This window comes from Erinaceus europaeus, chromosome 4, assembly GCF_950295315.1.
Source record: "Erinaceus europaeus chromosome 4, mEriEur2.1, whole genome shotgun sequence".
NCBI lineage: Eukaryota > Metazoa > Chordata > Mammalia > Eulipotyphla > Erinaceidae > Erinaceus > Erinaceus europaeus.
In genome coordinates this window covers 61,073,282-61,095,529 of record NC_080165.1, presented here as the reverse complement: position 1 = coordinate 61,095,529, position 22,248 = coordinate 61,073,282, and the positions used below count along the sequence as shown (strand labels likewise).

The 22,248-nt window shown below is 47.4% G+C and overlaps 1 protein-coding gene across 1 annotated transcript in view; it reads left to right on the top strand.

The window, feature by feature from the left end:
- The window catches only part of MDGA1 (MAM domain containing glycosylphosphatidylinositol anchor 1), a 62,091-nt gene that overhangs the window by 26,642 nt on the left and 13,201 nt on the right, over positions 1–22,248 (top strand). The window contains exons 2-9 of the mRNA XM_007517810.3: positions 7,037–7,176; positions 13,101–13,275; positions 15,876–16,072; positions 16,751–16,883; positions 17,119–17,388; positions 18,379–18,708; positions 20,661–20,957; positions 21,897–22,181. Coding sequence (XP_007517872.1) covers positions 7,037–7,176; positions 13,101–13,275; positions 15,876–16,072; positions 16,751–16,883; positions 17,119–17,388; positions 18,379–18,708; positions 20,661–20,957; positions 21,897–22,181 — 1,827 coding nt within the window. The remainder of the gene's footprint in view (positions 1–7,036; positions 7,177–13,100; positions 13,276–15,875; positions 16,073–16,750; positions 16,884–17,118; positions 17,389–18,378; positions 18,709–20,660; positions 20,958–21,896; positions 22,182–22,248) is intronic.

The following is a 22,248-nucleotide window of genomic DNA, read 5'->3' as shown; positions in this document are numbered from 1 at the left end:
TCTTAGCATTTCCCCTCTAGTTTCACAAAGTGCTTGTATTTTACGGGCTGTTAAGGGAGATTCTGTGAAGAAAGGGTTTTCTGATAAAATAAAGTGGGAAAGTACTAGATCCAACCAAGATACATAAGTGTTTTCTTTTCTGCAAGACTTGTTAAAGACTATGATAATTTCCTCTTTACTTTTTTAATTGCCACTGGGGCTCTGCTGGCACTATGGATCCATGACTCCTGATGACCATTTCTTTCCTTCCTTCCTCCCTTCCTCCCTCCCTCCCTCCCATCCTTCCTCTCTCCCTTCCTTGCTTCTTTTTTTTTTTAATTTTATTTATTCCCTTTTGTTACCCTTGTTTTATTGTTGTAGTTATTATTGTTGTTGGGTAGGACAGAGAGAAATGGAGAGAGGAGAGGAAGACAGAGAGGGGAAGAGAAAGACAGACACCTGCAGACCTGCTTCACCACTTGTGAAGCAACTCCCGTGCAGGTGGGGAGCCGGGGGCTTGAACCAGGATCCTTATGCCAGTCCTTGGGCTTTGCGCCACCAGCACTTTACCCGCTGTGCTACCGCCTGACTCCCCCTTCCTTCCTTCTTTCCTTCCTTCCTTCCTTCCTTTGACCCTCCCTCCCTTCTTTCCTTACCTTTCCTTTTCTTTCTTTCTTTCTTTCTTTCTTTCTTTCTTTCTTTCTTTCTTTCTTTCTTTCTTTTTGTTTTTTGTTTTTTGTTTTTCTTTCTCATTTTTATTAAGTAGGACAGAGAGAAATTGAGACCGGAGGGAGAGATAGAGAGGAGGAGAGAAAGATAGACACCTATAGATCTGCTTCACCACTGGTGAAGTATCTTCCCCCTGCAGGTGGGGAGCAGGGGCTGGAACCCCAGTCCTTGCTTTTCATAATATATGCACTTAACCAGGTGCACCACTGAATGTAGAATCCTTCAAGAACAGTTGGGCTGGATGGGATGTTAGAACTGATCATTGTAAACCAGATACTGCCATCAACACTGCCTATGAGATAGTTTATTTATTCTTTGCTATAACCTCATCTTACAAAAAAAAAAAAAAAAAAAAAAAAACCAAGAAAGCCAAGGCTTAAGTGACTTGCTGAAAACTGTCCGTGCTAGTTTTGCAAAAGGAAAGCTTGGAAAGGAGCTCCATCTCTCCTGCCAGTTTGCCAGTCCCTCTAATGCCCTACACTGCCCTCGGCAAGAATGCTGGACATATTCTAGACACATTCCCACTGGTTTAAAGTCTCTAACCATATAGACAGGGCCACAGAGGGTGCTCTTCTATCTCCATCTCTACTTCCTAGTTAAGAATCTAGGAGATGTTATCTATCGAGACAGCACACACCATTCGGTCACTTCTTTTTTTTTTTTTTTTTAGTATTCTCTTTTGTTGCCCTTGTTGCTTTTTTTATTGTTGTAGTTATTATTCTTGTTGTTATTGATATCATCATTGCTGGATAGGACAGAGAGAAATGGAGAGATGAGGGGAAGACAGAGATGGGGAGAGAAAGACACTTACAGACCTACTTCACCATGAAGCTACTCCCTTAAAGGTGGGGAGCCCAGGGCTCAAACCAGGATCCTTATGCCAGTCTGCGCTTTGCGCAACCTGAGCTTAACTCTCTGCGCTACTACCCGACTCTCCATTTGGTCACTTCTATTACATATATCACTTAAACTCTGACTCCTGCCCTGGGATAATCCAACATAGTTAGCATTTTATAAACTGAAACTAAGATTCGGAGAGGTCTAGCTACTTGTCCAGAGACACTCAGCAAATAGGTAATAGTCAGGACTTAGTCCCAGATGGTCTGACCCCACAGCCCTGCTCTTTCCATCTGTCAAATGTGACTCTCTCCTCTGCCCACTGGTCCTTGTCACAGCCCTGAGTTGCCATGGTACTTACCCCACTCTGAAGCACACCCATTCATTTTGGGCTCCTTGTTTGCTATCTCCCCAACGATGCTCTTTCAGAGCTGGTCCTTGTTTGCTTTTCCTGCCCATCTCTCCAGCCCCCAGCACAATGTCTCTGGCTCAGAGCATTTGTTGTTAGACAGGCTGAATGAAGGGATTATGTCATGGTGTCTCTTGACACAGGCGCTGGCCTGGTTGCATTTGGAGCCAGATGGCTGCTGCCGCCGGCAGTGCCTGCCTGGAGTGTGCAGGGCTACAGGCTGCAGTGACATGGGGTAGAGCCTCCTCTGTAACTTTGGGGGTCTCTTTGTTGCAGGATCAAAAAACACAGCTCCAGTCATTTAGGGGGCACCCAGGGTTGGGGGACTGACTTAAACTAATGAAACTCAGTGGAGAGAGGGGTGGACAGGCAGATTGAAATGCTAAGGCTGGGGGTGTGGGGGGCTGAGTACTTTAACAAGCCAGAACTCTCTCTAGAAGGTGAGGTCAGCCATAGGGAGCAACTCCTCAAATAGGAATCAGAGGATTGGACCTATGGGATCCATTTGTAATGGTGAATGTCATCAAAGGAAGTTGGATTACCTCCATAGATGGGGTCATCAGAGATCTGTTTTTCTTTTTCTCTTCCTTCCTTTCTTTCTTCCTTCCTTCCTTTCATTCTTTCTTCCTTTCTTTCTTTCTTTCCTCCAGGGTTATCACTGGGACTGAGTGTCTGCACCATGAATCCACTGCTCCTGGAGGCTATTTTTTCCCTTTTTGTTGCCCTTGTTTTTTTTTTTGTTGTTGTCATAATTATTATTGTTGCTACTGCTGTCATTGTTGTTGGGTAGGACATAGAGAAATTGAGAGAGGAGGGGAAGACAGAGAGGGGGAGAGAAAGACACCTGAAGACCTGCTTCACTGCTCTTGAAGCGAACCCCTGACTCAAACTGGGATCCTTAAGCCAGTCCTTGAGTTTAGTACCCAAGCCCCCAGATCTGTCTCTTTCTTTCTTCCTTCCTTTCTTCCTTCCTTCCTTTTTCTTTCTTTCTTTCTTTCTTTCTTTCTTTCTTTCTTTCTTTCTTTCTTTCTTTCTTTCTCTCTCTCTCTTTCTTTCCTCCCTCCCTCCCTCCCTCCCTCCCTTCCTTCCTTCCTGTCATTGTTATTGGTGTTATTGGTGTCATTGTTGTTGGATAGAACAGAGAGAAATGGAGAGAGGAGGGGAAGACAGAGATGGGGAGAGAAAGACAGACACCTGCAGACGTGCTCCACCGCCTGTGAAGCAGCCTTCCTGCAGGTGGGGAGCTGGGGGCTCAAACCAGGATCCTTACGCCGGTCCTTGGGCCCAGCACCATGCACAGTTAACCTGCTGTGCTACTGCCTGGCCCCCAGATGTTTCTTTAAAAAAAAATGAAGTAGGCGTCAGATAGTGGTGCCTCTGGTTGAGCACACATGTTAAAATGCACAAGGACCTCGGTTCAAGCCCCTGGTCCCCACCTGTAGGAGAGAAGTCTCATGAGCAGTGTAGCAGTGCTGTAGTGTTTCTCTGTCTCTCTCCTTATCTATATTCTCCTCTCTCAACTTCTGTCTTCATTCAGCAAATACATAAAATTTTTTTAAATGTTTAAAAAAAAAGATGTGTAGAGTTGGGAAGTTAGCTCAGTATACTATACTGTAGGATTTGCATGCATGAAGGTCCAAAGGTCCCATGTTCAACCCCTGGCACCACCATAAGCCAAAGCTGAATAGTGTTCTGGCCACTCTTTCATAAAAATAAAGGGAAAGGGCTTTACATTGCAGTGTAACTTACATATGACATAATCATAAGCACACAGAAATGTATTTTGTATACATATCCACCTATGTAACCATCACTCAGAATATTTTCTTTTTTTAACTTCTGGTTTATTTTTTTAACTTTTTATATTATTTTATTTTATTTTAACAAGAGCACTACTCAGCTGTGGCTTATGGTGGTACAGGGGATTGAATCTAAGACTTTGGAGCCTCAGGCATGAGAGTCTCTTTGCAGAACCATTATGCAAAGAGACTGAGAATATTTTCATCCTACCATATGAGAGCCTGCCTTCCTCACAGAAACTTCTCCTGTCTCCCCACCCTCATCCAGAAGCTGCTGCTGCTTACATCTCTCTGTTTTTCAGCTCTGGATTGTAAGTAAATGAAAAAAGGCGTACACATTTTCTTTTTATGCCTGGACAACAAAGGAGGTTCTGAATTCAAACTCTAGCATTGGTTGTATGAGTGAGGCTCTAGTTTTCTTTCTTTCTATCATTTATCCCTATCTCATGTTAATGTTATAAAAATATTCTATGGTAAAAATATGCCCGTATACATTTCTTTTTCCACACTACTCTGATGGAAATATGGGGTGTTTCTTATTTTGGTCCATAATGAATACAGATGCTATGAATATTTGGGGGCCTATTGCTTGGTTGCCATAAGCATGCATTTCTGTTGGGCATGTGCCCTGCCATAGAGTGCTGCACCATGCATTCGATTTATCTGATGATTTATTAGGTGTCAGAGATCAAGCCAAGGGCCTCATACAAGCAGAGCATGCACTCTTCCGCCGAGCTCCATCCCTGACCCTACACTTGCTTAGTTTGAGTAGGTACTTCCAATAGCTCTTCCAAAGCAGTTCTACCATTTAGACCATCTTAATAGCTCATATGGTCAGTGGGGGTTGGGTGATCTCAACGAGGTCATCGTCCATGATGTCCCCTCACACAGTCAGAGGGACAGAGGCCTGGTGTCCTCAGGCCAGACCTCATCTATCCTGACCTCTGACAGCCAAGCCCTGAGATCTTCCTGCTCTCCAAGCTCTTTTTCAACATTCCTTATCAGTCACCAGAGCTTGTCATTATAGCACTGCCTTGCCATGGGCAAGTTGCAGTGTCCAAGATCATAGCTTATCTTCCACTGGAGCCTGTTAAATCATTATCTCCTTTGTCAAGAGGCACCCCAGGCTTCCTGCAGACATCCTTGCAGACTCCTAGCCTTATCAGCAACTTGCATGCTCATCATGGATGGGCAGATTGTTTTCTGATGAGACTTCTGGGGGTCTTGGCCATAGATGGCTATCTCTTCCATGCTGTGGTCATGTCCATACATTTTCATTGTGGGAGGTAGAAATTTAATACCCACTCCCCTGATTCTAGGAAATAATCTTATGTAGGGACTGTGCACAGATGAGGACATTTATAGAAAGTGTGAACTGAGACAAACAACAGTGTTCATCTAATCTACTCCTTTCAATAGGCGAGGCAGCTGAGGCACGTGGGACTGACTTGCCCAAGGTCATGCAGTTTAGGTTTGTTCTTCTGTGGTAGCCAGGCCACCTACACACTCAGACTCTGCGATGGTGGCTGCTGCCAACATTTGCAGAAGCTGCTGCTGTTCACAGAGCCCCGGTGGCTAAACATCACCTGTGTCACTCCCAGTGAAGGCCACATAGGCTTCTCGACCTGCAGCTGAGCTGCCTGTGTGGACCCCTCTTCATAATTGGTTTATGCCTTCCCAATCAGTGGTGGTTGAAAAGACTGTTGAGGCACTGCTCATGTCCATAGAGCACATTAAGATTCTACTCAACACTCTTTTTTAGCCTGGGTTAGGGGCATGTTTACCCCCAGAGTTTACAGGATGGTGGCATTTGCTCCTTTTTAGAGATGAGAAGAAGAAGGTCCAAAGATCACTGCTTTACACTGGGAACTAGGTAATGGAGAACTCTGAATTGTCAGCTAGCACAAAGCTTCTGTGTTCTCTGAGACCTGGTTCAAAAGCTGCCTCTTTCACAGAGTCTTCTGTGACTCTTCCTCTAGAAGATTATGATATCTCTCTCCTCTGATCTCCTTGAGCCTTCTACAGATCTTTGCTCACTTCTTCCCATCCTTCTGTTCTCCTTCTCCTCCTCCTCCTTTTTAATCATATCACTGCTCAGCTGTGGCTTATGGTGGTGTTGAGGTTTGAGCCTGGGGTATTAAAGCCCTTTTTATAATCACTCTGTTTCTCCCCAGACCGAAATTATTTATTTGCTTATTTATTTATTCACAAGGGAGGGAAGAGAATCAGAGCATCACTTTGGCACATGCAGTGTTAAGGACTGAATTTGGGGCCTCATGCTTGAAATCTTTATCTACCGGGCTACCTCCCAGTCCTATAGCTCTCTTGTGATACTTAGCAACTTCACCATAGGATACTCTTGTATATTTTCTCATTCACCCATAAATTTAACCAGTTATAATCTGGTTCTGGTCCCTCAGTCCTGGTCAGACGCCTGCCCTGAGCACTGAGGAACCACTATCTTTTGGAGAACTTCTAGTCTCCAGTGCAAACTTCTGTCTCTTGGAAAAGAGACCAGACAGATTCAGGGAGGACTGAGGAGAAAGTAACTGGCCTTTGGGTGAGGAGTGTGGATTCTGTGTGGCTTGGGGAATCTCTTAGGTTAGGACTCTAAAAGCAAAACCTGGAATGGGTGGGCATGTGTGTATATGTTAAAGCTCAAACGTGAATAACTTACTGAGAAAATACTCTCAGTAGAAAAACTGTAAGGGTTGAGGAAACAACGAGGCAAAAATGTCATTCAACTGACTTGGCCTCAGCCTGCTCTTGGGAGATCTCTGAATTGTGAGTGGTACCACAACTATTCCACTATGAGGCAAGGGGCTGGGCATTTGCTCCCATGTCCACAAGTACATGCGTGCATGCGCGTGCATGTGGTGGGGATGGTACAAACCTCTTGGATATCACTGGCCCAAGCAGCTTGCACTGGCTAAGGGCAATTACCTGGGGAAAGTGAGCTCTGTGCTCCTAGCAACTAACACTCGGGCAGCTGGGGGAGCTTCCTGGAACACCAGTATCCTCCAGTGCAGGGCCTGCTAGACACCATGAGTGAGAGGCAGTCTGCACAGATTGCAAAGCCCCTTATGCTCACCAGCTTGCTCAAAAACACAGACCTTTCATGAGGGTGTTGTGATAGGGAGGCATTGCCCCTCTGCTGAGTCCCTGGCCCTTCTGGTTCTTTTCCTGAAGCCCTCCTGGAAGGATGCTTTCCTGAGCTGGAGCCATCTGGGTTTACTCAATACACTGGTGCTTTTTGTCTAAACCTGCCCCCCGTCCCTTCCAGCTCCAGCCCAGGCCCAGATTGTGCATGCAGGCCAGGCCTGTGTGGTGAAAGAGGACAATATCAGTGAGCGCGTCTACACCATCCGGGAGGGAGACACCCTCGTGCTGCAGTGCCTCATCACCGGGCACCCTCGGCCCCAGGTGAGCCTCCATCCTGGCCTTGCTCTCTCCCACCTCCCTCCCTCAGCTCCTCACCTTCCTCCCCACTCAGGGATCAGAGCTTGATAAGAGGCAGCAGGAACTGGGGGCTAGAGCTGGTTCCTAGCCACAAGTCAATAGAAGACCGGAGACCAGCTGGGGAAATTGCTGGAAAATGAACTCTGTGGGGAAGGGCTGGAGGCTGTGGGCTTATTCACCTGAAAACATTGACAGCTGAGGGGAGAAATTGAATGTCAGCTGTTCAGTTCCACTTTGTTCCACATATCTGGTGAGCAGATAAATCTCCAGGTGCACCTTCAACCACTGATTAAGGGCAGATTGTGTGCCAAGCACTGGCCCCGGAGCTTTTCCCAGAGCTCTCTCTTCAGATCCTCGAAGCCATGCTGGGAAGAAAGCAGCAGTCTCCCCATTTTACAACTGAGGCTCCAGGATTAAATAAATTCCCAGGGCCGTGCCTTCTTATGAGGGTGGAGCAGAATTCAGAGCCAGTGTTCTCTAGTTTCGCACACTTCCTCCCAGCATCTCCAGCTTTGACTTGGGGGCTCCAGGAGCTGCCAGCAATATACAATACAATCTCTACTTCTGGTTGACAAGCCCTGCTCTCTGTTTTGTTTTGTTAGATAGAAACAGAGGGAGAGGGAGAGGGAGAGGGAGAGAGAGACTACAGCATGGACTTTCTTCAGTGTGGTAGGAGCTGGACTTCAAACCTGGGTTGCATACATGGCAAAGCAACACACTACCCAAGTGAGCCACTTCACTAGTCCTGAGCCCTGCATTTGATTTATTTACTTAGATGAGCCAGGGCCTTGTGTATATGTATTTTCACCATCCCCAGGCCTGTTTTTCATTTACCTAGGGAGACAGAGAAACCTTACAGTACCCAGAGCTTGCTCTGGTGCTGTGGCATTCCTATGTGGTACTGGATGTTGAACCTAAGCCAGGCACATGGTGAGACCTGCTTCCTATCTGGTGAGCTACTCCTCTGGCCTAAGTTCCACACTCTTGAGGTTAAAAGGCTCAAAGCAATTAGAAAGCAACAGAAGATGCGTTATCTGGAAACGCTAGGTGAATTTTGCTCCAGATCAAGTATATGGCTCACAGGCAGGAAGCGTTGGCCAGGCATCTCTTGAAAGCTGAGATGGCAGGAGGAGGTGGCCCCAGTTATGAGTGGTATGACTTCCTGCTGTGACCTTCAGTGCCAGTGAAGAAGATTGGATCCCAGGAAGGACAACAAGATATACAATCCTCTTTTTTTTTTTCCAGGATAATTTTGAGAACAGGGCATGGCTTTATTAGTCTTGGCCGTGAGGCTGACAGATGGGCAAAGAGACCCCTACAGGCCCTCAACATGAAAGTATTGTCATGGCTCACTCCTTCTCAAAGGTTTGCTTAGAAGTGAAACTGGCACTGCCTGTCTTCAGGTTGATGTCAGTGCCAGCTGTGACTATTAAGGACGACCTCCCTCCCCCACCCCCTAACACCAGAGAGGCAGCTGGGATGTCTCTCCCTCAGGCTGCTCCAGCCATCTGTGTGTGTCCCCTTGTGCAGAGCACATGTGAGTCAATTGGAGCTGTGGCTGTGAGTCCAAGCACCATTTTTTTTTTCTATTTCTGTTGTTCTCCCTGAGATGTAGGCTCAACCCCCTGGGATCATATTTGGGTTAGTCTCATCTCATCCCCTACATTGAGCCAGCCTCTGAGGCCTTTTGTTTTATTTCCCGTGCACAGGTCTCTTCTCTATTCCTCTTTATCCTTTCTAGGGTAATGTCCTCTGGACCATCTCAATAGACTTTAGCTGACCTTCCATTCTCCCACATCTCCCCCTCCAATCTGTTCCTGTGCTCTGCTCCCCGAAGCTTTATCCTCAAATCTGTTGCATCATACCACTCCTCTGCCCAGAAAAGGTATTATTACTTATTGCTTAGAAGATCCAGTTCTTGAGCTGGGAAGATAGCACAATGGCTATGTAAGACTTTAGTGCCTGAAGCTCTGACATCCCAGGTTCAATCCCAGGTTCAATCCCAGGTTCTCTGGCCTCAGTACCACCATAAGCCAGAACTGAGCAGTGCTCTGGTTAAAATGATCAGGGCTGGTAGTAGCACATAGTGGGAAGCACAAGAACCAGCATAATGATCCTGGTATGAGGTCCCGGCTCCCCACCTGCTTCTCTCATCTGAGATTTCACTGCCATCATATCCTGTGCTCCATGTAAACTTGCCCACATACACCTGTTCATTCCTGCTTCAGCCACTCCTGCCTGCCTCTCTGGAAATGCTTTTCTGCTTGCTTCCTGTATTCACTGATTACTTGCTACATGCCAGGGCCTGAGGATCCTGAAGACACAGCTACATTTCCTGTTGTGAATGAAGCATCCAGTCTAGTAGGGGAGAGAATCTCATTGCTGGCTTAGTCAGGATGGGGCTGCTGAGTGGACATGGACTTCTCCACTCTAGTTGAATGGCTAAATAGATGAAGTCTTTCAAAATGAAGCAGAAAACTGGAGAGGTCAATGAACCCAGTTCTCAAAGGCTGAATGATCAGCTCAGGGGCAGCAGTGTTCATTCACACATGGGCCTACGTTTTGACGTTCATTTGTATCTAGAACTAAGCTCATCCAACAACGCTGAAAGTTCATCAAGTGTGGCACCACTTATGTGTGGGGGCCAGAATTTGCCTGTCCCTAAGCCCAGAGTCACAGCAGAGAGTGGATGCTTTGTCTCAGAGTTTGGGTGTTGATAGTCACCTGAAGCAGAGCATGACCCTCAGTCTGTCTTTGGCCATCACCCTCAGCTGAGAAACAGAAACACTGGTTGCAGCCCCAAAGCCTGTGTATCTCAGGCATAGGCATCCACAACACTGCACCACAGATGGGCCTGCCAGAGCCCAAGGGGAGTTTCTGTGGAAGGTAATCCCCATTGACTGTAAGCCCAGAGAATGAAAATTTAAAGCACATTTAAAAATAGAGTGTCATTTTAAAAGGAGATCCCACCCACAGGCTCAAATAAGTGAACAATCCACATCCAGGGAAACAGATAATAGAGCAATGTGTAAGGATCTGTAAAATAAATATGCTGAGAATGTTTAAAGAGATTTAGAAGGAATAGGCGCTACAAGACAAGGTAAGACCTGATCAGTTAGATGTGGGGAAAAGGAAATAGAAATCCTAGTAATAAAAAACAGTACTTTTGAAAAGTCTGGCCTCAGTACCACAGAAAGAGGTAAGGAAAAATTAGTAAGTTGGATGATAGAACTGAGGAAGTCAGCCATAGTGCATGTGAAAAGGAAGTTGAGAAACATGAGGGATAGAATGAAAAACTACAGTACAAACTGAGGCATTCTAGAAGGTCACACTACAGAAAACTGAAAGGAGGCAATAGTTAAAGAGAAAAAGACAGGTTGGTACAACTGAAGAAAGGGATAGCCCTTAGATGGATAAAGCAAACCAAGTCCTTAACACATGAAAGCAAATCCTGGTTTATCACAACACAACATGTCAAGTACAAAAAGAGAAGAAAAAAAAAAGTTCATGACCTTCTTTTCCCTCCAAGGCACCCTCTAAGTATGGATTGTCCGAAACTATCTGTAGTTGTCTTCAAGTTTGATGGCCTCTAGGCCTGTGAGGATAAGTGGAAGGTGGCAAGTAGCTACACTATGACCTGCAGTGGTCTCTCCATGCAACAAAAGGTTGCTATTTAACCCACTCCCCTCCCCCCACCCCAACCTTTTTATTTCTCTCTCTCTCTCTCTCTCTCAATATGGTACTGGGGAATGAGCTGAGGGCCTCATAAATACATGCTACTGCTGAGCAGCCTCTTTGACCCAGCTTTAAAAAAAATTATTTGTCCTTATGGGCAGGGGAGGGACAGAGAGAAGATAGAGAGAGAGAGATCAAAGCAATGGCACAGCACTAGTGGAGTTCCCATGGTGCTGTCCACGATGCTGCCATGTGGTGCCGGGGATGGAATCCATGTGTGTGTTCTAGCCACTGAGCTATCCCCTGGCCCCCAAGATTGTTTTTATGACCTATGGCCATAGAACTTTTTATTAGGATCAGGGTCTTGCCTTTTTCTCAATAATAAATAACCTTCATCATTTTTAATAAGGGACCTATCCCATTCCCCGACAGATTTAATTATCTGGAGCCAGTTTTTCTTCAATCTCTGGTACTTTGACTTCAGTTTTCTTGTGTGATTGTTGATCTGAACCCACGATCTAAAGCAGTATTACCAATAATAGAGATTTTTGTTGAGTGACTAATAAATACCAGGCACCACATTTAAGTAAGTGCTCTACATACTTTTTTAAACCTCACAATAACCCTAGAAAGTGAATATTTACTATAATGACAAATAGTCCATAGACCAGGGGCTTAAAACAACAAATCTATTGTCTCATAGTTCCTATGGGGCAGGGACCAGGGAGCCCCAGGACTTCTCCAGAATCTGTAACCAGTTGTGACTGGGACTGGAAGATTCCCTCCCTTTCCTTTCCCTTTTTCTTTTCCTTCTGCTCTCTTTCTTTCTTTTTCTTTGTTTCCCATGAGGGTTATCACTAAGGCTTGGTGCCTGCACAACACCATTCTCAGTGGCTACTTTTTAAATAGAGGAGGAGAGACACAGAGGAGAGACTCCTGCAGCACTGCTCCACTGCTCATGAAGCTTTACATCTGCAGGTGGGGACAAGTCTGGGTCCTCACATATGGTAATGTGTGCTCTGCCAGGTGAGCCGCCATCAGCCCTAAAATTCCACTGTTATACTGTCACATAGGACAGATCTGAAGCTGAGATGAGTAGCCTACTCAAGGCCACTAAGTTAGTAAATGGAATAAAAGAAAACCTTTTTTTTTTTAAGGGTAAAGGAGACAGCGTAATGGCTCTGCAAATGACTTTCATACCTGAGGCTCTGAGGTCCCAGGTTCAAGCCCTAGCACCACCATAAGCCAGAGCTGAGCAGTGCTCTCTATGTATCTCTCATTAAAATAAGATAAATATATATCATATTGGTTACTTAAATTTTTAAAATTTCTTTATTGGGGGATTAATGGTTTACAGTTGACAGTAAAATATAGTAGTTTGTACATATGTAACATTTCCCAGTTTTCCACATAACAGTTCAACCCCCAGTAGGTCCTCCTCCACCATCATGTTACAGGACCTGAACCCACCACCCCCACCCCAAAGTCCTTTACTTTGGTGCAATACAGCAACACTGAAATTTTAAAAATATTTTTATTAGTTATTTAAAAGTGGTTTACAAGATTATAATAGTATAATTTCACACCACTCTCATAACCAAGTTCTGTGCCCCCACCCAACCCCCTTAAATCAAGAATAAAATAAAATTCTCAGTGTTCCAAGCACTTAATATGTACTCATTTAATCCTCCCAGTAGTTCTAGAAGCTGGATAAATAGCCTTTATTTTACAGATGAGAAGAAAGAAGACAGAAGAGGCAGGACAACTTGCCCACAAAAACTGTCTTTTTATTATTATTATTATTCCCTTTTGTTGCCCTTGTTGTTTTATGGTTGTAGTTATTCTTGTTCTCGTTGTTGGATAGAACAGAGAGAAATGGAGAGAGGAGGGGAAGACAAAGGGGGAGAGAAAGTGTTTGTGAAGCGACTCCTCTGTAGGTGGGGAGCCCTCGAACCTGGATCCTTATGCAGGTCCTTGTGCTTTGTGCCACGTGGGCTTAACCCGCTGCGCTACAGCCCGACTCCCCAAACCCTGTCTTATTTCAAGATCCTCCATCTTCACTGAAAAGACCATCTTCACTTTGAATGAGAGTGGCCTCTGAATGGCCACTGAAAAGCCTCTTCACTGAGGCGTCCTAGAATGCATGTTCAGGTTCATTTCCTAGTTCGTGTTAAGGGGCGCTGTTCAATGAAGGGCCCTCGTGTCTCACCCAGGTGCGGTGGACCAAGACCGCGGGCAGCGCCTCCGACAAGTTCCAGGAGACATCGGTGTTCAACGAGACTCTGCGCATCGAGCGCATCGCACGCACACAGGGTGGCCGCTACTACTGCAAGGCGGAGAACGGCGTGGGCGTGCCGGCCATCAAGTCCATCCGTGTGGACGTGCAGTGTGAGTGCCCAGCCACCTGCGGATGGGCAGGGAGGGCGGGGCCTGGGGCTCTGGCTGGGGAGGAGGAGCAGGTGAGGGGAAGTGGAGGAGCAGCACCTGCAGGAGGGATGACCATAGAGATGTTCTCTTCTGGACCAGAGAGGCCTCTCTGCTGTTCCTTGCATCTGGCACCAAGCACATCTTCCTGCCTGTGACATGCACATGGTAATGCCACTGTGGTCAGGGAGGCAGGGCAGATGGAGAAATTGAGGCATGTGCTCAGGACTTACCCCCCCCCCCCCCATAGGTTTTTTTGGCTGTGGGCCACTGCCCTTCCCATGGTGCTTGATGGCTCTGCCTTTGACCTAGAGGAACTCTCAAACTGCCCTACTGGACTAAGTGCCCTTCAGTCCTTACTGTGGTCATTTATTCTCCAGAGATATCTCTTTGACTCCCTGCCCTCCACCACCACCACCACCCCACCCCACCCCAGAGGCTAGTTTCTTGCTTGCCACCCTGGTATGCAGAAGCTGTGGAAACATGCTTGAGGGTCTTTCTGGCATCATTTTACTGACTACAACTTATCCATCAAATATACCCCCTTACTTCTCAAATGGTACCTAATAGAGGATTGAGCATTGGAACTTCAGACTCTCTTCTGTCTGCTATCAGACCCTCAGGGCCTACCAATCCTTGAGACTGAGGATTGGCTATTTATTTTAACTTGGCACCAGTGAATGAACTCAGCACTTCTTACATGCATGACACTACTGAACTGCCTGCCTAGCCCAATCCAGTTTTCTTTTCTCTATCTCTTGAGTTTTTAGGTTATCCCCAGAACCTCTCAACTCTGGGCTCACCTTTTCAGATAGAGAGAGAAGGAGAAGCAACTCATCACAGAAGCTTCTTCCCCCAGTGCTGTAGTACTTGCATGCAATGCAGTTGGGGGTTCAAACCTGGGTCATGTAAAGTGTATAACAAAGCAAATACCCTCCAGATGATTTGGTTCACCTGACTCATTTTTCTGTTTTTTATCCTTTTGAGAGAGAGAGCTAAAATTCAGGAGGAAAGAGGGCAAGACAGATAATAGACACCACAGCACCATTCCATTATCCATGGAATTGCCCTGGCACTACCCATGATGTTCCCATGGGGTGCCAGAGCTGAAACTCCAGACCTCACTCACAGTGAGGCATGTGCTCTACCAGGAAAACTGTCTCGGGCCCTGAAGGTTCACTTCTTGAGTTATTATTGTTAAAGAGGCTGTCAGCCAAGGCCTGGGTTTCTCCAGCACCTCTCTTCTACCCATGGTTTGGCTGGATTTCTGTCCCTGTGACCAGTGGAAGGACAGAATATGGGATGTTGGGTCATCCTTGAGGGATGTTAGAATATAGAATGTTCATATTGGTGGTTCACAACATGAATTTTACAGAATCCCATATTAAAAAAAAAAAGAGGGGCCAGGTGGTGACTCACCTGGTAGACTGCACATGTTACCATGCATAAGGACTTGTGTTCATACTCCTGTTCCTCACCTTCAAGGGAAATTTTCACAGGCAGTGAAGCAGCATTGCAGGTGTCCTCTGCCTCTTTCCCTCTGTCTTTTGTCCTCAATATCTCTGTCTCTCATCCTCTATCAGAACAAAAAAGACATTGGGAATGGTGCATGGTGCCTGCCATGCAGGCAGCAAGTCCTAGTGATAGCCCTGGTGGCAAAAAAAAAAAAAATTAATAAGCTTTTTGAATGAGGGTTAGCGTGATAGCATAATAGCTCTGCAAAGCCTTTGACACCTGAAACTTTGACTTCCAGGTTCAATCCCTTGCACCATTATAAATCAGAGCTGAGCAGTACTCCAGTAAAAAATGTCTTTGATTAATACATTAACTAATTAAAAATAAAAACAAAAAAATACTGATGCCTATACACTGTTTCCAGAGATTCTGTTGAGACTCTGATATTGGGAGTTTTTTTTTTTGTAGTTTTCTAAACTAAAGATTAATCTACATATAGTAGAGTGGATCATCTTAAATGTGTGGTTTAACAAATTATTTTATACTGCTTGTCCATGTATAAATACCATTCTGTTGAGGATAGATCATTTGCAGAACCCTAGAATATCCCCTCACATTCCATCCCAGTCACTAATTCCCTCCCATAGAAATAACTATTCTGACTTCCGACAGTTAAATATAAAAGAGAATCTTGATGTGGTTCTGTTGTGTAAATAAAGCTGAGTAGCACCAACCTAGTCCAGTTTTTTCATGAGGAAACGGAAAGAAGAAAGGGAAAGAAGAGAAAGAAGGAGTTTAAGCAGGCCAAATGAACAGTCAGCCTGGGATTTGAACCAGGGTTTTCCTGTTTCCAGTCTGGACTTGCTTCCTCTATCCCACAATGGAAGGGTGAACACAGACATTCCTTCATGTGGTGCTGGTGAGGGTAGGGGGTGGGAAACTATCAAGTCTAGTCCACTGCCTCTCACAGAGCTGAGGGAGCATCTGACTCTGGATGCATGTCTTGAGGGTGGCCTGGGTTTCCCTCTGAGGATCTGCTGGGACCCCAAGCCCCCCACCCTGGGGTCCTCTAGTCCTGACTCACTGGGCTCCTGCTCTGCCCTTTACAGACCTGGATGAGCCAGTGCTGACGGTGCACCAGACTGTGAGCGATGTCCGGGGGAACTTTTACCAGGAGAAGACAGTGTTCCTGCGCTGTACTGTAAACTCCAACCCTCCTGCCCGCTTCATCTGGAAGCGGGGCTCCGACACCCTGTCCCACAGCCAGGACAATGGGGTGGACATCTACGAGCCACTCTACACCCAGGTCAGGGCAGAATGCTGGCCTGGTCATCTCAAGGCCAGCTTAGCCCACACTCACTTTCCTAGACCTGGCAAGGGAAGGGGTGTGGGGGCCAAGGCCTTACCATCTAGAGCCCTTAGGATAGCCCATTCCAGCAGTTGTGCTCTCTCAAAGCATGCCTTGTGATGGGGCAGATGAAATCAGGACAGAAAGACCTCAAGAGTGTAGGGGAACAGAAGGATCCTTAAGGTAACATTTCCTTAAGGAACATTGCAAGTTAGAAAGTCACCCCCTGGGACAGGAAAGTTGTCCCCACCCTCTAGTAATGGGCAAAGGACTGCAGGAGGTGAGCAGAAAGATTGACACCACTTTCCACGAGCCCCTTGCAATCCCAGAAGATGGTGACAAAGCCTTATGTTTGTAAGATGGAACAGGACCCTGTTAGCCCTCCTTTTCTCAGAGTGGAGAAACTGAGGCTGGGACCTGGCCAACATGCACCTAGGCAATTTCAGACCCACAGAAGCCTGGGGTGGGATGAGTGTGGCCTCCAGTCTAGTCTCAGCCTTGCTGGGCATAAATTTTGAGGAGATTCAGCAAGAGGAATGAGAACAGGGATTTGCTTTAACTTCTGGTGCTAGGTGAGTATGTGGGGACCCCCGACCCCAAGCAAGCCCCTTACCCCAAGGGTCCACTGCTGTCCAGGGGGAGACCAAGGTCCTAAAGCTGAAGAACCTGCGGCCTCAGGACTATGCCAGCTACACCTGCCAGGTGTCAGTACGCAACGTGTGTGGCATCCCAGACAAGGCCATCACCTTCCGGCTCACCAACACCACGGGTACTGGCACTTTATCCCCGATCCCCCCTGCCCCTCTGAATTAGCCCCCAACCAGGAGGCAGTGCCTTACCCTCCCTGGGACTCTGGGCCCACCACCATTGCTACTAGCCCTCATTTCCTCTGCCTTTTTCCCAATCTCTCCCACCCCCAAGCCTTCCCCAGCCCCCGTTACCTAACTTCTCACATAAAGTTGTGCCATATGCCCCCCTAAGAGTCCACCTCCTTATCCTCTTAGCACCACCATCCCTGAAGCTGTCTGTGAACGAAACTCTAGTGGTGAACCCAGGGGAGAATGTGACAATTCAGTGTCTGCTGACGGGCGGTGATCCCCTTCCCCAGCTGCAGTGGTCCCATGGGCCAGGCCCACTGCCCCTGGGTGCTCTGGCCCAAGGTGGCACCCTCAGCATCCCTTCAGTGCAGGCTCGGGACACTGGCTACTACAACTGCACGGCCACCAACAACGTGGGCAATCCTGCCAAGAAGACTGTCAACCTGCTGGTGCGATGTACGTGACTCTGTAAGGGTAGGAGGGGGCTCTGGAGGCAGGTGAAGTGCTTGTTTTGCAGGGAATACTGGCAGGATGGGCAGCGGACCTGTCTGCTTACCCTGGTAGGTCTGGTGGGTACAGGAGGCTTGGTCCAGGTGCTTTGCCCCTCACCCCCAAGTTTGGGTATCTGACAGCAGGTGGCAGGACTGAAATTTGTGTGGCTTCATTTGCAGTTTGCAGTCTCTAGTCTCTCCATATCCAAATAGAACATTAGCAGTGAAAGAAGTAGAAAGGGCTGGGGTTCCTTATCTATATATATTTTTCCTTTTAGACAATTTAGACCTCTAAGTGCTCAGTGTGGTTAGTCTAGTTTCCAAGAGAAATTTCCTGACTTTCTCCCCCATACAGTGATTTATACGTAATTAATGGAATTATAGTAAAAATAGCACACACTTCCATATACCGCATGTGCAAACCTCTATTAACAAAGCATCTCAGTGAGTCTAAAGACAATTCCCACATAGAAAATTAATAATGGCAGGAGTAGATAGCATAATGGTTATGCAAACAGACTCTTATGCCTGAGGTTCAGTCCCCTGTAGCCAGAGCTGAGCAGTGCTCTGGTAAAAAAAAAAGAAAAGAAAGAAAGAAAAGAAAGAAAACTGATAGAAAGCTTAGAGTATTATTTTTTTAAGTATACTTTTCTTACTAAAGCTCAGCCTCAGTAGCTAGCAATGGCTGCTCTATCTTTTGCATATGTGGCTTTATGCTGTTGGTTTTTATTAAAACATGTATTTAAAGATACAGGTTTGTTTCCAGGTCCTCGACACTTGAAAGTAAAGTATAGTTGCTGTCAAATTCAACTGAGTCTTTTAATGAGACTTACTCTTCATCTCTCCCTGACCAGTTTGAAGGGAGGAGCTGGGTTGGGAGGAGGGGTGGGATACTGAACCCCTGTCCCCACTTTGGGCCAGCCCCACCTACCACTTCCTCCTCATCCACCTGTAGCCATGAAGAACGCCACATTCCAGATCACCCCGGATGTGATCAAAGAGAGTGAGAATATCCAGCTGGGTCAGGACCTGAAGCTGTCATGCCACGTGGATGCAGTGCCCCAGGAGAAGGTGACATACCAGTGGTTCAAGAACGGCAAGCCAGCTCGCATGTCTAAGAGGCTATTGGTGACCCGGAATGACCCGGAGCTGCCTGCCGTCACCAGCAGCCTAGAGCTCATTGACCTGCACTTCAGCGACTATGGCACCTACTTGTGCGTGGCTTCTTTCCCAGGGGCACCTGTGCCTGACCTCAGTGTCGAGGTCAACATCTCGTCAGAGACAGGTGGGCAGCTGGAGAGCCTCCAGGTGTAGACCAAGCCTCCACAGATTCCCACAAATCCATATCATAAATTTCTGTGTCAGGTTCTGAGTACTAAGCTAGGGACCCAGATAGAAATGCCACAGCCTTATCAATCAGAACTCACTTCCTAGCCAGGGAGACAGACTACTGGGTAAGGAACTAGAAGGATGTAGGAGCTACGGTAGATCTGTAGAGCATCCTAGAGGAGTATCAGCTATGTGGGAACTCCAGAGGTATCTCCTTAGCAGCTATGTTCCATGTGAGCATTTGCTAGGGAAGGGTGTAAGCCCAGGAGAAAAGGAACAGGTAGCCCCCACCCCTAATGTGCATGAGGCATGTTATCTAAAGAGTTCCTTAGAAATGGATTCTGGGTCCAGATGGTGGTGCACCCAGTAGAGCACACGTTACCATGCATGAGAACTTGGCTTCAAGCCCCAGCCCCCAGATGCAGAGGGAAAGCTCATGAGCAATGGAGTGATGTTGCAGGTGTCTTCCTTTCTCTCCCTCTCTCTTTCCCTCCCTCCCTGTCTCTTCCTTCATCTCTGTCTCTCAACTTCTACCAAAACAAAATGGGCACTAGGAATGTTGGAATTGTGGAGGTACCCAGCCCTAGTTGTAATTCTGGTGGCAAGAATAAAGAAAAGAAAAGAAAGTGAATTCATAGCATGGACACAAGATGGGGAAAGGAAGGCAGGCTTGTGTGTGGGGGTAGAGATCTGAGCAAGAGGGCCTTGTGGACACAGCCAAGAAGTTTGAGCTTTAACCCAAGGAGATTGCGGCCTCAAATGGGGGAGACAGCCCTTCACAGTGTGTGTTGGTTGGGCGGGGGGTGCAGAAGAACTGGGATCTGGGATGTTTTAGAAATTGGGAAATTAATGGGGCCCAGAGCCATTTCCTTCATTTGGTTTATGGACTAAGGCAAAGAAGCATTTTTAAGGATCTGTGGTGGCAGTGGTTCAGACCTGAACAATAAATTAGTTGGCTTCAAAATACAAAGAAAAAAGCTGCAAAATTAAAGCCAACAAATATATAAGTAGTCCCTGAGTATAAATTATGCTAACTAAATAGCTGGATATCAGCTTGCTTCCTTGTAGAGTTATTTGCAAATTCTAATTACTACAGGGCATTTACTTGTGTTTGATGTATGTGAGCTGAGACCCATAGACATATTTAAAGACCCTCCATTTGGGCAGCATGTTGGGTTGGAATCAGCTTGGCTGTGAATAGTAGAATTCTAAATAATACTGGAGTAGATACACTAGATGTGTGTTTCTTCAGCTAACAGTGAGTGACCCAGGCTGGAATGGTGGCTTTGCTCCACCAGGTGCTCAGGGCCCCAGACTTCATCTTGTCCTGCTATCCTGTTCCATTTAGCATGTACCGCCTCCTCCATGATGGCAGGTTCAGCTGTTGCCATCAGTCTGCATGTAGGGCTTCAGAAGGATGAGAATAGGGGCCCAATCATGTGGCCACAGCTAACTTCAAGACAGGTTGGGAGGCAGAATCTTTATCCTGACTGTGTGCTGTTTCTTTGGAATAAAGGGTTGGCATGCTCAGAGCTAGGGCAAGGATCTGTGCTGACTTTCTAGCAAAGAAACTACAGAACCTGTAATTAGGGTGGGGAGAGAGGGAACGGAGAGAGGAGACAGCAGCACAATTATTTTACAGGTGGAATCCCCACTACTGAGTAATACTGAGTTAGGACAAAAGAAGAGCAAGTGTGGATGACTTTGGAAGTGGGGTGCTCCTGGGGTAGAAACTCAGGAAATGGAGAGGAGAGTTCTGTTTGGGACCTCTTAAGTTCTGAGGGATCAGAAGGATGTTGCCTGGGCTGTCAGAAGGCAGGTTCCCACGTAGGAGGAGAGAATCAGGAGTCCCCATAGAGAAGCCAGGGTTGACCTCTAATCTCACTCTGCAACCCCCCCCCCCCACAGTGCCACCCACTATCAGCGTGCCCAAGGGCCGGGCAGTGGTGACCGTGCGTGAGGGATCACCCACGGAGCTGCAGTGCGAGGTGCGGGGCAAGCCCCGCCCACCGGTGCTCTGGTCCCGAGTGGACAAGGAGGCTGCGCTGCTGCCCTCGGGGCTGCCCCTAGAGGAGACCCCGGACGGGAAACTGAGGCTGGAGCGAGTAAGCCGAGACATGAGTGGGACATACCGCTGCCAGACGGCTCGCTATAACGGCTTCAACGTGCGCCCCCGTGAGGCCCAGGTGCAGCTGAACGTGCAGTGTGAGTCCTGCAGCCCCAACTGGACTACCTTTCCATAAGTCCTACAGCCCACTCCTGGTTCCCAGTGAGTCCTGTGCACAACGCATGCCCCCCCCCCCACTGCAGACAGACCCTCCCTCCTACCCCAAACCTGCTACTTTCAAAACATTTCTTGACACCTCCATGCAGTGAGGCACAGAGTTCTGTGACCCTTGCCACTCTTCTACCACTGAATGACCCTCCATCTTTATTCCTGGAGACCTGCTAAGCAAAGACGTAATTGATTATATCAGGTGGAAACAGGGGGTCTGAAGGTGAAGGAAGGACCTTCAAGGAGAACACATTGTGTCTGAGGGTATAATGAGAGTTAATCACCACGTGCCAAGCACTGTTCTAAGAAAATTTTTAAAGCACTAACTCATTTAACCCTCTCCAGCTCCATGGATAGGCTTTACAAATCCTGTTTTTAAAAATAGGGGATCAGTCACAGAGAAGTGATCTGTGTAAGGTCTTGAAGCCAATTAAGAGGCAGGGCTGGGAGGGAGGAAGGAGCAGGCAGTGGTGCACCTGGTTGAGTGCACATATTATTATATGTAGGAATCGGGTTCAAGCCTCTGGGCCTCACCTTTGGGGGCAGGGGTGGGGAGCTTCACAAATAGTGGAGCAGCCCTGCAGGTATTTTTTATTTTATTTTTCAGCTCTAACTACCTCTCTCTCAACTTTTCTCTGTCTTATTAACTGAAAGAAAAGAAAAGAAAAAGGGGAGAGGCAGGGCTGGGATTGAAACAAGCCTTCTAGCACCAGTGATCATGTTCTGAACCCCTACTTAAGCTGCTTTTCATTGCTTGGCGGGTGTGGGAGTTTACCGTCCGGGGAGCATGTCTGACTGGGAGGTCTGGGAATACAGGAGCGGGTATTGCAGGCGGGGAGGTGTGAGTGTGGCTGTCATCTTGCCCCCAGTCCCACCCGAGGTGGAGCCCAGTTCCCAGGACGTGCGCCAAGCGCTGGGCCGCCCGGTGCCCCTGCGATGCTCACTGCTGCGAGGCAGCCCCCAACGCATCGCCTCCGCTGTGTGGCGCTTCAAAGGTCAACTACTGCCACCGCCTCCTGCCATCCCTGTCGCAGCTGAAACCCCCGACCACTCCGAGCTGCGCCTGGACGCTCTCACCCGCGACAGCAGTGGCAGCTATGAGTGCAGCATCTCCAATGATGTGGGCTCCGCTGTGTGTCTCTTCCAGGTCTCGGGTGAGCTTCCCGTAGGTCCTGCCCCTCCGACTCCGACCCCGGGGAGCCAGGCTCCACCTTCAAAGCT